The 13,861-nt window shown below is 44.6% G+C and overlaps 1 protein-coding gene across 2 annotated transcripts in view; it reads left to right on the plus strand.

Moving 5' to 3' along the window:
- The first annotated feature begins 8,973 nt into the window (after positions 1-8,973).
- The window catches only part of ITGAL (integrin subunit alpha L), a 41,465-nt gene continuing 36,577 nt past the window's right edge, over positions 8,974-13,861 (plus strand). Inside the window, exons 1-5 of one of the 2 annotated variants that reach the window (XM_059898804.1) lie at positions 8,974-9,050; positions 10,119-10,221; positions 10,825-10,919; positions 11,029-11,096; positions 13,647-13,764. In XM_059898804.1, the coding sequence (XP_059754787.1) occupies positions 8,996-9,050; positions 10,119-10,221; positions 10,825-10,919; positions 11,029-11,096; positions 13,647-13,764 (439 nt within the window). In that variant the 5' untranslated portion in view covers positions 8,974-8,995. The remainder of the gene's footprint in view (positions 9,051-10,118; positions 10,222-10,824; positions 10,920-11,028; positions 11,097-13,646; positions 13,765-13,861) is intronic. The other variant, XM_059898803.1, reaches the window with a different exon arrangement.

The following is a 13,861-nucleotide window of genomic DNA, read 5'->3' on the forward strand; positions in this document are numbered from 1 at the left end:
TTTTTTTTTCCCGTGGTCTTTTTGATTAAGTATATATAAAGTTGGGATGAGGTGGTCAATAAAGTGCAAACTTTTTTGAGCTTTGTTGAAGATGCGGAGAATGCTGGCCTGCAGAGAGGAAGGGAAGAATGGGGGAAGATGGGGTGCCCTCTCCAGCGACCCAGAAGACCCAGTTGTTTTGGGGTTCCCCTAAGAGTTTTGTGATATCCTTTAAACAAATTTATTCTTTTAATTTTAGCCAGTTCAAATGGGCTCCTATTACTTACCACAATGTGAGATTTGGCCGAGACCCTCCAAATTCATAGGGCGTCATCTGAGGCCTTGAAGGGAGTCGCCCATAGTTCCTGAAGGAGCTTCAGGAATATTCAGCTGGAGGAGGGGCAGCAGAAGGGGTTGAGGAGAGTCTGATTGGTCGTGAGACCTAGGAGGAGGCCTTCCTAATGATTTAGATATTCCCCCAAACACTTCAGACAGTGCAAACACATCCTACAATAACCAGTCTTCCAGGTTCTATTTTTCTGTTTTTCTTTTTTCTTTTTTTTTGGCCGTGCGGCAAGGCTTGTGGGATCTTAGTTCCCCAACCAGAGATCAAACCTGGACCCACAGGAGTGAAGGCGCGGAGTCCTAACCACTGTACCACCAGGGAATTCTCTTGACCTATTTTCTAGATGGACTCAAGCCACCCAGTGAGAAGATGGGAAATGTTTTCTTTTTTCCCACTGAGGTAGAGTGATGGCAGGGAGTCATTTTCCTTGTTTTAACAAATTTTTCCTTGTTGGAAAAAATTTTATCAGGCAGGCGTTACTGATATCTTCGTTGTACACAAAGCAGGCCAAACTTGGGTTCTGGCCACTTTGGAAGTTCAAGAATGACTGGGCATGCCCGGAAAACTTCCGAGGTGACCCTATAGAAGACCTTTTCAAGAGGGAGCAGAGGAGCTTCCTGAAGGTGGGGGAGACTCATACAACAATGAGCTTGACCCAGGAATGAAGTCTTAGCTGTCAGAGGAGAGTAGAGATCCTTCTTATACACAGTGGCTATCATCTAGGCTATAGCAGCCAAGGTATGAAGCCTGGAGCAGCTTACATGCCAAGGAATGGTATGTGAGACTTTCTGAAATAGCACAGAATATTTGCAGGAAGCTGGAGATCTTGTACTAGCAGGTGAGGGTCATAAAGCAACAAAATGGGGGTATGAAGACGAATATGATCCTATTTGAGCTCACAGATTGGTGAGTCCTATGGAAGTCTGGGTGATGTACAGAAGAAGGAACCAAGGCCCAGAGAGGTGAAGAGATTCACTGGCACAACATAGCAAGACAATATGGCCCAGAACTGATTCCCAGATTGCTGGCCCTGAACTGTATGCTCTGTTGGCCACAAAAATGAACCCCACACCCAGATGCTGGAAATGGAGCCCTCGAAGTGAGGTCAATCAGGGACAACAGGGGGCCCCATGGACTACAGGTGAATGCCCAAGGGGTGCCATCCTTAGAAGATCCCTACCTGTGGTGTGTTCAGCTCAACCCTCCCTCCAGGTAAAGGGAAAACCCAGGTAGAGTTTCTAGAACCATAGAATGCACGGTCCACCTAGCCATGAGATCATAAGGGCCTTGGAATAGGGTGGTAGCCTTAGTGACCTCCTCTCCCCGGAGGCTCCAACTCCTCTCCTGGGGAGTTTCTCCTTCTAACCTCCTGGCAGGTGGGAAGAAGGGGAAAGAGCCCTGTGGTGACCCAGATACTTGTGTCAGAACCATCCTGACCAAAACAGCTTGTGTTGATACACCCAAGAGGAAGTCGTGGGTGAGGAGCCTGGGCCGGGAGACAGCAGCTGATAGCAGCCAGCAGCATTTGCACCAGCGGATCTTCTGTGTGGATCTGAAAAGAGAACTTTGCCCTGATTTGTCTTGGGTTTCGAGGCAGTTGGGCCTGGTGGATTCGTGTGGGAGGCTGGGAGGTCCCAGCCTGTGTTTCCTGATGCCAACTACATCAGCCAGAGGCCCGCTGGTCCCTGCGCGCCCAGAAGCTTCCTGCTGCCACACCCTTGCCTAGTCAATATTTTATTCGTCCAAGAGCCACAGGAAGAAAAGTTGCAGCGTGAGAGTCCATGTGGACTGGGGCTAGAGAGGCCATTAGGAGTGGACGCCGCCCCCCAAGTTATCGCTGTTCCTCATTCGCGGAGCTCATATTTATATCTCTCATGACACCTATTTCTCTGCATGTCTGAACTGCCCTCCCCTCTCTTATAACTGGCCAATCCTCTCTCTGTTCTCCAGTTCACAGTCTGGAAGGAGCCAACAGATTGCTTACCTGCCCCCAGTGTATTATGTCATTTTATACAGTCATTAAATAAATTCCTGGCTCTGGGAACTCAGCCCTCTTCTTTCTTTTTTTAAAATAGATATTAACATCCTGAAATGAAAACAAATAGATTCTTTTAAACAAATTTATTTATTTTATTTATTTATTTTTGGCTGCGTTGGGTCTCCGTTGTTGTGCACGGGCTTTCTCTAGTTGTGGTGAGCGGGGGCTACTCTTGCTGCAGTGCACGGGCTTCTCATTGCGGTGGCTTCTCTTGTTGCAGAGCATGGGCTCTAGGCGTGTGGGCTCAGTAGTTGTGGCTCTTGGGCTCTAGAGCACAGGCTCAGTAGCTGTGGTGCACGGGCTTAGTTGCTCCGCGGCATGTGGGATCTTCCCGGACCAGGGCTCAAACCCGTGTCCCCTGCATTGGCAGGCAGATTCTTAACCACTGTGCCACCAGGGAAGCCCCCAGCCCTCTTCTTTCAACTCCTTCAACCTCTCCGTTTTGGATGATACAGCTTTTTGCTTCTGAGAGCCTAGACCTTGGAAAGCAAAAGCCTCTTAACTATCCTTAGGGACAAGGGCAGCCCCGAGCATTCATTCATTCAGTAAACATTTACTGATTCAATATTTATCCACTCTGCTCCAAGCACTGTTCTAGGTACTGGGCATACAGCAGTGAACAGCAACAGTCCAAGTGGAGTTTACATTCCAGTAGGGAAGATGGACAATAAACTCGATGAATAAGGAAATTAGATAATAGAAGCAGTTTATAAGTGCTAAGGAACAAAGAGCTCGAGGAGAAGAGGGAAGGAGCCTGCAGGAGAACAAGTGCCCTGAGGCAAAGGAGTGATGGATGATCAAAGGGCCGGGACAGTAGTGAGGCTGGAAAGGAGTAAGCTGGAGGGGGACGAGCTCAAACACATGATGAGATGTCTGATGAGTTAAGCCTTTGTGGGACATGGTGAGAACTTTGGCTGGTATTTTGGGTGACGTGAGGAAACACTGGAATGTTTTGAGCGAGAAAGTGACGTGATCTGACATATTTTTAAAGGACCCCTCTGACTGTAGCAGAGGCAAGGTTGGAAGCAGGACACATTAGTTAGGAAACTGTCACAAAATCTGGGCACAAGGAACTTCTGGGTTGGTGAGCATGTGGAGGTGCCTGGAGAGGGCAGGGAAACTCTCTCCTCACACCCTGCCCTGTGCATTTTTTCCATCTGACTGTTCCTGAACTATAGCTTTTTATAATAAGCCAGTGATCTAAATCTCCCACTTTATCATCTGTTATAACTTTGTAAAAGAAGGGAAATTTTTTTATACATCTTTATTGGAGTATAATTGCTTTACAATGTTGTGTTAGTTTCTGCTGTACAACAAAGTGAATCAGCTATACATATACATATATCCCCATATCCTCTCCTTCTTGAGCCTCCCTCCCACCCTCCCTATCCCACCCCTCTAGGTCGTCACAATGCATCGAGCTGATCTCTCTGTGCTTTGCAGCAGCTTCCCACTAGCTATCTATTTTACATTTGGTAGTGTATATATGTCAATGCCACTCTCTCACTTCGTCCCAGCCTCCCCTTCCCCCCCTTGTCCTCAAGTCCATTCTCTACATCTGCGTCTTTATTCCTGCCCTGCCACTAGGTCTATCAGAGAAGGGAAATTAAGTTAATAAGATATATATATTTACATATATGGCTTAATAGACAAAACTGGACATTACAAGGTAAACAAAGAATGTTGCCCCCCACCATTCCAGTTCTATAAGGATTAAGTTGCAACCCACTGCAGTTGCCCACCGACAGTACACCTGGAAGGGAACTCCGGAAGGAGAAAAGTAAGATGGAGCTTTCTGTGTTTTGGATGTAGATAATTAAGATGCATATCTAAGGGAGAATGTCAATGACCCCAGATTCTTGCATCTTCCCAGACATAGAAAATACTAAGATCATTGACTTGAGATATCTCGGTTTTATGATTAGATTAGTAATCTTTTACCACGATGTATGCTTGACTACATGTCTTTCCCAGCCAAAAAAATCACATATATACTGGCTCCTCCCCTACCTATTCAGAGCAATCTGAGAGGCTATCTCCCGGGCTATAGTTCTCAGTAAGGTCCCCCAATAAAACTGAAACTCACTGCTTTTATGGTGTGCAGTGTTTTTTCAGTCAACAACAACATCAAGGAAAAAAAATGAGATATTGACAAATAAAGAAAAGGAGAATTGGCAGAATTGCCATAACTACTCTGAAAGACAATTTATTATCAGGTATTATTACATATTGTCTTTGAAGATGTGTATGCCTTATGACTTAAAATTTATCCTTGGGGTTATACCATAAGGGAATTTATAAAGAATATACAAAAAGACATATACTAGGATTTTTACTGAAACATTGCAACTCAACATCTATCAGAAAAGGAAGACTGCATATGAGCATATCCAAACAATGGAATATTATACAGCTATCAAAATGAATAAACCAGAATTATATATATTCACTTTGATCTCATAGACATAATATTGAGTTACCAAAGTGCAGAACATTTTATACAGTTTTGAAATCATTTTATGTCAATTAAAAGTCATAAATATCACACATATATAGATATATATATTGTGATACTTATACATACTAAAATATAAAAGCATCATTACCCTCAAATGATTGTAATTATTGCTTCTAGGGCATGAGGAGAAGGGAACATGGATTACAGTATTATTTACATTGATACATTTATCAAAAAATATAAAATAATCTGATGCAAAAAAAAAAATCTGGGCACAAGATGGTGATGGCTTGGACCATGGAATGAGCAGTGATGAAGATACAAAAGAGCGTGATACAAAGTCCTCTTTGCTCTCTTGAGTGGAGCAAGAGAAAATTCTCTCTCATTGTTTTCAGATGAACCTACGGAAAAATAAGACATCATTAAGATCGTTTTACCCCACAGAGGACACACAGACTTGAGGCATCCAGCCCACTGGCTCAGTCTTAGTTGCATGGATTCTGTGTAACCTGGAACTTCCCAATCTGAGATCTCATTTGTCACTCCTCTGTGACGTGATATGTTTGAGTCCATTTTCATGACCTTGTGTGGAACAACCAAGCCATCCTGGAGAGAGCTGCATGTGTTGGGTCCAGTCTATCCGTGGCCATCTTTGCCCCAGGCATCACCTCAGGTCCAGTCAGCCATCACCACGCCAACAGAATCCGTTCCACACTGTTCATCTGATGCAGCCAATATGACATCATACAGAAACCACCTACTGAAGCTGCTTTCCTCAGAAAGGGGTGCGAGTATGGCCAACACTTTTTGTTTCATAAACTTTTTCTAGATGCTTGGTCTGTTTGTCCACTGAGGAGACATTCGGTAGGTTAGATCATGGGGCACAGAGAGGCAACAAGGCCCCTGAAAGCCATACCAAGGAGCTCGGACTCGATCTTGTGTGTGCAAAAGGGGAATCATCAGGGGTTTTAAAGCGTGAGAGACATGCTCAGGTTTCTCAAGGCTACTGTGGTAGTACCTGGGAGGTAGAACCTTCTCTAGGGGGAGGGGACTGAGGGAAAGAAGAGCTGCAGTGGCAATAAATTGTTCAGGTGAAAACTGATGGAGGTTCTAACACAAGGGATGGAATGGAGAGACAGTTCAGAGGATCTGGGCCCTCAGAGAACTGAGTCTCAGTTATGATGAAGGCAGCTGGCGAACATGACTAGGAAGAAGTTGTGTGTGTGTGTGTGTGTGTGTGTGTGTGTGTGTGTGTAAGGTGCATCCTGCCCCTCAGGCCTTCCCCGTGTGGTCCCAGCCTGAGATCTTTGCAGCCCAGCTCTTCAGGGGAATCACCTGCTCTCTCCTGCATTGGGCCCCTGACTTCCTAGAATCTTTGGGGCTTACTTGTACTTTGTAGTTCCTCAGCCTTATAAACCTTGAAAAGAAGTGGGGGGGGAAATATATATATATATATTATATATATGTATAATTCTTTTGTTTTTTTAAACTGAAAACCAGAACATGATAAATATACAAATGAGTATACCCACCTGCTGAAACATACACATAAACTAATACAATCCAAGCAGTGGAGACCCTGAGATTGTTTCCTGAATCCTTTCATCCCAGGTGTTCTATTCGTTGCTACTGATACACTTAAAGTTTCTATAAACTTAAGCCCTAACTCAAGCATCTAAAATTTAAAGCTGGTGTAAAGGAAAACCCTCACACTGGAGATGGCTAATTTGACTATTAATTCTGGATTAGATGTTCCGTGGTGAGAGGAGAATTATAATTTTTCCAAACAGATCAAACCTGTATGGTTAACTACTAGAACTAATAATTTTTTATCATGAAGAACGTATGGCTCCAAACTGGTAACCATGGTTATTCTAGAGTTTTTATCCTTTTACTTTATACACTTCTGTGATGTTTGAATTTTAAAATGTATGTTCTTTTTGTAATTTCAGAACAAAACGAAAGAATTTGGTTAGCTGTAAGTTGAAACTGCTGTACAGAGAATCAAAGAAATCAGTCTGACTTATCTGATTTTAACTGAATTTGAAAAAGACTGTTTAATATCATCTAATTATCAAGAGCCAGCTTGTCAAATTGTAACTGCCTGGCAGTAGATTATGGGTAATCTGACTGCAAAAGCCTTCTCCAGGGCAGTGACACTGGAAGTGGCCTTGCAGGTTGAGCAGGATTTCCTCACAACAGAGAGAATATGAAGTGTAATAGTATCGCTTTCCCATAAACAAATACACTTCCTCTATTCTGTTGTGTTTTTAATATTTTTATTTTTTTTAATTACCCAAGTTATACGCCCTCTTCCAGATAATGCAGAAATGTGTAATCCGTATTTTGCAGAGGTAATCACTGTTTGGAGTTTGGTTGTGTGTCCTTTCAGATTTTTTTTTTTTACAAACACACCCATAATTTCAACTTCCATTTTTCTTTCTTTTTTTTCCAGATATAAATCACATACCATTTAGTGTTTTTTAAAAATATATTCAGAAAGTTGTGCAACCATCACCACTATCTAATTCCAGAACATTTCATCACTCCAAAAAGAGTCTCTATACCCAAGAGCAGTCACTCCACATTCTCCACTCCCCCCGTCCTGACAACCACTCATTTATTTTCTGTCTCTATAGATTTGCCTATTCTGGACATTTCATGTAAATGCAATCATACAATATCTGACCTTTTGTGCCTGACTTGTTTCACTTAGCATGGTTTTCAAGGTTTGTCCATGGACAAACATTGTAGAATGTTTGTAGAATGTACAAACATTCTACATGGACAAACATTGTAGAATGTACCAATACTTCATTCTTTTTTTAATGACTGAATAATATTCCACTGTATGAATAGACCACATTTTGTTTATCCATTCATCAGTTGGTAGACATTTGCATTGTTTCCAGTTGTTGGCTAATATGAATAATTCTGTTATGAGCACTCGTGTATAAGTTTTTTGTGAACATATTTTCAATTCTTTTGGGTCTAGACCTAGGAATTGCTAGGTCACATGAAAACTATGTTTAACTTTTTTGAGGAACTGTCAAACTGTTTTCCACAGTAGCTACACCAGCTTGAATTCCCACTGGCAAAGTACAAGAGTTCCCATTTCTCCATATTCTCACGAACACTTAGTTTCTTTCTTCCTTTTTTATTCTAGCCATCCTCGTGGGTGTGAAGTGGTATCTTTTGGTTTTGATTTGTATTTCTCTAATGACTAATAATGTTGAACATTTTCGTGTACTGAGTGGCCATTTTATATACTGTCTTTGGAGAAATGTCTATTCAAATTCTTTGCTCACTTGAAAACTGGGTTGTCTTTTTACCATTGAGTTACAGGAGTTCTTTATATATTCTGTTTTGTTTTGTCATTGTTGTTTTTTTCCTTTTTTGACCATGCTGCACGGCATGTGGGATCTTAGTTCCCTGACCAGGGATGGAACCCGCGACCCCTATAGCGGATGCGCAAAGTCTTAACCACTGGACCACCAGGGAAGTCCCACAAGAGTTCTTTATATATTCTGGATACAAGTCCCGTATCAGATGACTTGCAAATCATATATCTCCCATTCTGTGGAAATTATTATTTTTTGTTTGTGTTTTAGACTCAAAATGAATTATTAAATATACTGTTCTGTAACTTGTTTTTTTCTTCGATGGTGAGTATTTCATGGGCATCTTTCAACATCAAGAGAAAGCTATATCATTCTTCCCCCCCACCCGATCTTATTTTTTTTCAATCCTCCTTCTTTTTTTGTGGCTACATAGCATTCCATTACGGTTGTACCACAGTTCATCTGACCAATCCTCCACTGAGCTTTAACGAATCTTAAATTTGTGTGCTGGTGAAGGACTGAGACACAGCAGCTCTCGGGCAGCACTACTGTGCTGCCTGCCCCTGGATGATAAGAAAATGCAAGCAGGCACAGGAAGTGTCTTTAACCTGCTTACACTTCCTCTCTGAACCCATGCGGTTTCACAACCCCTCCAGGCACAACCCTCTCTCCCCCAGTGCAGTGTCACCAGCTTGGCGCCTCTGTGAGAAAGTTCCACTGCAAGAGGCCCCGGGGCATTATCATTTCCCTCTTTCACCCTGTCTAGGTTGCCAGTAAATCCCAAGAGCCCTCTGAGACTGCACCTGGGTCGGGTCCCTCCAGCCCCTTGAAAGATGAATTCCTGCATCATGGTGATAAGGCTGCTGCTGTCTGGGCCTTTTCTCTTCGGTAGGCAAGAGGGGTGGGGAGGGGAGGGGACATGTGTCTGTGCCCAGGGAAACTGCAAGGCTTTGTGGAACCAGAGTAAATGAGCAGCTGTTTTAAGTGTGGGATTGGCCATAGGTAACGTGGGGCCCAGGAATCCTGGAGGGAGAAGGGGGAAAAGAAAGAAAGTCAAAGTATAGGCAAGGTCTGAAGGAAAAGACAGAAAAGGGAGACAAAGGTGGCAGCAGTGAGAGACGGGGCAGTGTGCCCTTAAAAAAGGGGGATGGTTAATGGGTATGGACAGCTGGTCTAGGGTCTGGTCCTACCCATGGTTCTACCTCTCTTTGCCATCTTAGGCAAGTCCCTTCCCCCTTTCTGGGCCTCAGTCTCTTCATCTGAACAAATGGCAGGGCCAGCATCTCTGACATCTTAAGGTGCTGTGAAATGAGCCTGAGGCCTGGAAGGAAAGCAAGGGCAAAAAGGACAGTTTGGGGCTTAGGCGGGGTATGTGATGGGGGAATTTGAGATCTAATGGTTATGGCAGAGACTGGTCCACGGTGGGGTGGGGAGGGAGAGAGCATTACATGAGTGAGGAGGCAGCTTCACAGGATCAGGGGATCTTGAACTTTCATGAGGAGGGAGCCTGAGGCTAATTATCTGAGTTTTCAGGGCTACGGGGCCCCAAGCCCAAGGGAGAAGTGGGTGTGTGTGGGGAGATGCACCCTGCCTTGGGGCATCCCCACCGCCTCGGGGGTTGGGGGGGGCCTTCTGACCTCTCTTAGGGGCCTCCGCCTTCTCATCCTTCCTTCTTTGCTGATGGGCCAATCGGGAAGTTGTGTGTCCTCCCCAGGCCATGGCGCTGCCAGAGCTCTCGGTAGTAGGGAATTGCTTCCACATTTCCTGGAGTCCAGGAGATGGGCTGCCAGCCCTGCCCCGGGTGTGGGCAGCCTCGGGAGAAGGAAGCGAGGTCTTTGGGGGTGAGGCCGCCCACTGGGGGCACGTGGGTTGCGGCCAATCAACGACCGCCGTTCCGGGGTGGTCGTGGGGGGGTCCCTGGCCGGAAGTGGCTGACCTGGTCCTGGTATCCCTCAGCCCCAGCCTGGAGCTACAACCTGGATGTGCGACACGTGCAAAACTTCTCCATTCCACACGCCGGGAGGCATTTTGGGTACCGCGTCTTGCAGGTTGGAAACGGGTGAGTTGTCGCCGCAGGTCCTCCCTGCCCTGGCCAGGACCCTCCTCTTTCGAGGAGTCCGTGGTGGGACCCAAGCAACAGATAGGATGAGGACCATCCATCATTAAAGCACCTTATAAGTGCCTAATAGAAGGGGATATGTATCACAACCCCTAAAACACTTTGCCACACTTCCTAGATTCCAGACTCGTTCCCAGACTAGACAGTGAGCTCCTTGATGGCAGAGATTTGGTTTTTCTCTCTAATCCCCACCCCTCCCTAGTACATACCACAGCCTAGCACATAGCAGGTAGGCCATAAATGACTTTTGAATTTTTGGCTGATTGAATGAACTCATAATGTGACATTCTAGCAGATCATTCTCTGGGCCTCTGTTTTTCTGGACTGTAAATGGAAAAGATCCTTAACTTTCTAGAATTCTGTCATATTGGATTATTTATCTGGGATTCAATAGGGACGAGATGGGGGCTGAGGAGTCACCCAGAAGAGGAGTGGCTGAATTGCTTTGAGATATCTTGTGGGGGGTCTGAACCCCCTTAATAGGTAGGAGTGGGTGGTTAAAGGCCTGGGCAACTCCATCTCACAGATGCGATTTCTCATCAGGGTTGTCGTGGGAGCTCCAGGTGAGGGGAACAACATGGGAAACCTCTATCAGTGCCAGCTGGGCACTGGACACTGCCTGCCAGTCAGACTGAGTAGTGAGTAACTGATTTGGGAGCTGGGAGGAACGGTACCAAGAAATCGAGGCTGGCCCCATCACACCTGGATTGCCTAAGTTCCTCCAGACCAATCTTCTGGTGCCTGCAGGTTCCAACTATACCTCCAAGTACTTGGGAATGACCTTGGCGACAGACCCCACAAGTGACAGCCTTTTGGTAAGAGTTCTGTACAGTGTGATATCAGCGCCTGTGAAGCTTGATGCTAGGAAAGGGAGACAAAGGAAAGAAAAAAATGGATTAAAGATCCTATAGAACAGCGGTCCCCAACCTTTTTGGCACCAGTGACTGGTTTCGTGGAAGACAATTTTTCCACTGACCGGGCTGGCGGGGGGATGGGGGATGGTACAGGCGGTATTGCGAGCTATGGGAGGATGGTTCAGGCGGTGAAGGGAAGCCATGGGGAGAGGCAGATGAAGGTTTGCTTGCTTGCTTGCCGCCGCTCGCCTCCGCCTGTGAGGCCCAGTTCCTAACAGGCCCCAGAAGGGTAGCGGTCCGCGGACCGAGGGGGTGGGGACCCGTGCTATAGAAGATTATAGGCATCAGAAAGATTCAGATTCAGTCAGTGTTTATTGAGGACCATCTATCAGTCAGCTATTTTTGAGACCTTAGTTATCTCAGTGTTTTTTCCAAATGTACAATATCTGTGACCGTTAATATACAAGATGATTTGTGGTGGTACACAACTTTTAATGTTTTAATAGTCATATATTTATTTAATGGCTTATTAGAAAAAATATTCAACAGGTACATTAAATTCATGATTTCTTGGCTCGCATTGCACAGGATGAGGCTAAAGTTTAAAAAAGTAAATTTTAAACAACAAGTTCCTCTTGGGTTTTTCTTTTGTTTTTTGTTTTTGTTTTTAATTTTATTGAAGTATAATTGATTTACAACGTTGTGTCAATTTCTGCTATACAGCATAGTGACTCAGTTATACATATGTTCTTTTTCACATTCTTTTCCATTATGATTTATCACAGGATATTGAATATAGTTTCCTGTGCTGTACAGTAGGACCTTGTTGTTTATACACCCTATATATAATAGTTTGCATCTGCTAATCCCAAACTCCCAATCCTTCCCTCCTCCATCCTCCCTCCCCCAATAAGGTCCTATAGTATAGCACAGGGAACTATATTTAATATCCTGTCGTAAACCATAATGGAAAAGAAAATATGAAAAAGAATGTGTATATATATATATCTGAATCACTTTGCTGTACTCCAAAAACTAACACAACATTGTAAATCAACCATACTTCAATTTTTTTAAAAAAGTAAATTTTGGGCTTCCCTGGTGGTGCAGTGGTTGAGAATCTGCCTGCCAATGCAGGGGACACGGGTTCGAGCCCTGGTCTGGGAAGATCCCCCATGTCGCGGAGCAGCTAGGCCCGTGAGCCACAATTACTGAGCCTGCGCGTCTGGAGCCTGTGCTCCATAAATAAATAAATAATTTTTTTTTTAAAAAGGTAAATTTTAGTTAAATAAAATATTAAGTAAATAATAGTGTGGATGATATGCCCATATGACAGAAATTGTGAACTGGTACACAAACGCCTAAAGTTTGGGAAACACTGCCTTATCTCTTTTAATTTTTTTTTTTTTTTAATGCTATTCTTGTCTGCTTACATTCTTTTTATGTATGTATGTATGTATGGCTGTGTTGGGTCTTCGTTTCTGTGCGAGGGCCTTCTCTAGTTGTGGCAAGTGGGGGCCACTCTTCATCGCGGTGCGCGGGCCTCTCACCATCACGGCCTCTCGTTGCCGAGCACAGGCTCCAGACGCGCAGGCTCAGCAATTGTGGCTCACGGGCCGAGTTGCTCCATGGCATGTGGGATCTTCCCAGACCAGGGCTCGAACCCGCGTCCCCTGCATTGGCAGGCAGATTCTCAACCACTGCGCCACCAGGGAAGCCCTGCCTTATCTCTTTTAATCCTCAAGACACTCAGGTAAGATAGGGATCAGTATACAGATTTTACACATGAGGAAACAGGACCAAAGGGGTTAAAAGACCTGGTCAAGATCACATGGTTTTAAAGAGGTAGAGCCAGAATTTGAATATAATTCCTATTTGATTACAAGTCCATTACTCTTTACAGTTCATCCCAACAGCATCCTTCTGACACAGGTATATGAGAAATAGAAAGCTAAACGAGTGAAATATTTATCCAGTATTTAATTGGAGCTTGATTACTTAGCTACTCTTACATGCCAGGCATTGTGCTGGGTTCTGATGGGGGAAGGGGAGTGAGATGCAAAGATGACCATGACATGAGCCCTGACTTTCAAGAAATTACAGTCTGGCAGGAAAGGTAGTCATAAATGAAAGAAACATCATTGTATATTCTGGGAATAGGGAGTCATTTGATTTGGCTTAAACACAGAATGTGTAATTGGAAGTAGAAGAGGATGGGTTTGGAAATGTAGGATAGTGCCCACTGTAAACTATATGAATGCCAAACTAAGGAGTTTAGACTTTGTCCTATAGGCAGCGAGCATCCGTTGGCATATAACATTGGTAGTGGGGATGGGGAGACTGATACCAGATACCTGGAGGCCGAATTACCTTGCCTTGGTAACCAGTTGGATGATGGGAATGAGGTCGGGGGATGATGACCCTGAAGGTTCTTGTTCTTGGTTGATGATGCCCAAAAGACACACAGCAAGAGGAAGCCCCAACCTTTTTAAAAATCTTTGATTCCTTCAGGCCTGTGACCCTGGACTGTCTCGGACATGTGACCAGAACATCTATCTAAGTGGCCTGTGTTACCTCTTCCGCCAGAATCTGAGGGGTCCAGTGCTGCAAGGGCACCCCGGTTATCAGGGTAAGGAACGGGGGATCCAGTGGGTAAAAATACCTCCAAGTGGTTGCCCATACATGGGAACTGGCATGGGCAGGCCAACCTTCAGAGACCCTTTACC

Source organism: Balaenoptera ricei, chromosome 15, assembly GCF_028023285.1.
Source record: "Balaenoptera ricei isolate mBalRic1 chromosome 15, mBalRic1.hap2, whole genome shotgun sequence".
Lineage (NCBI taxonomy): Eukaryota > Metazoa > Chordata > Mammalia > Artiodactyla > Balaenopteridae > Balaenoptera > Balaenoptera ricei.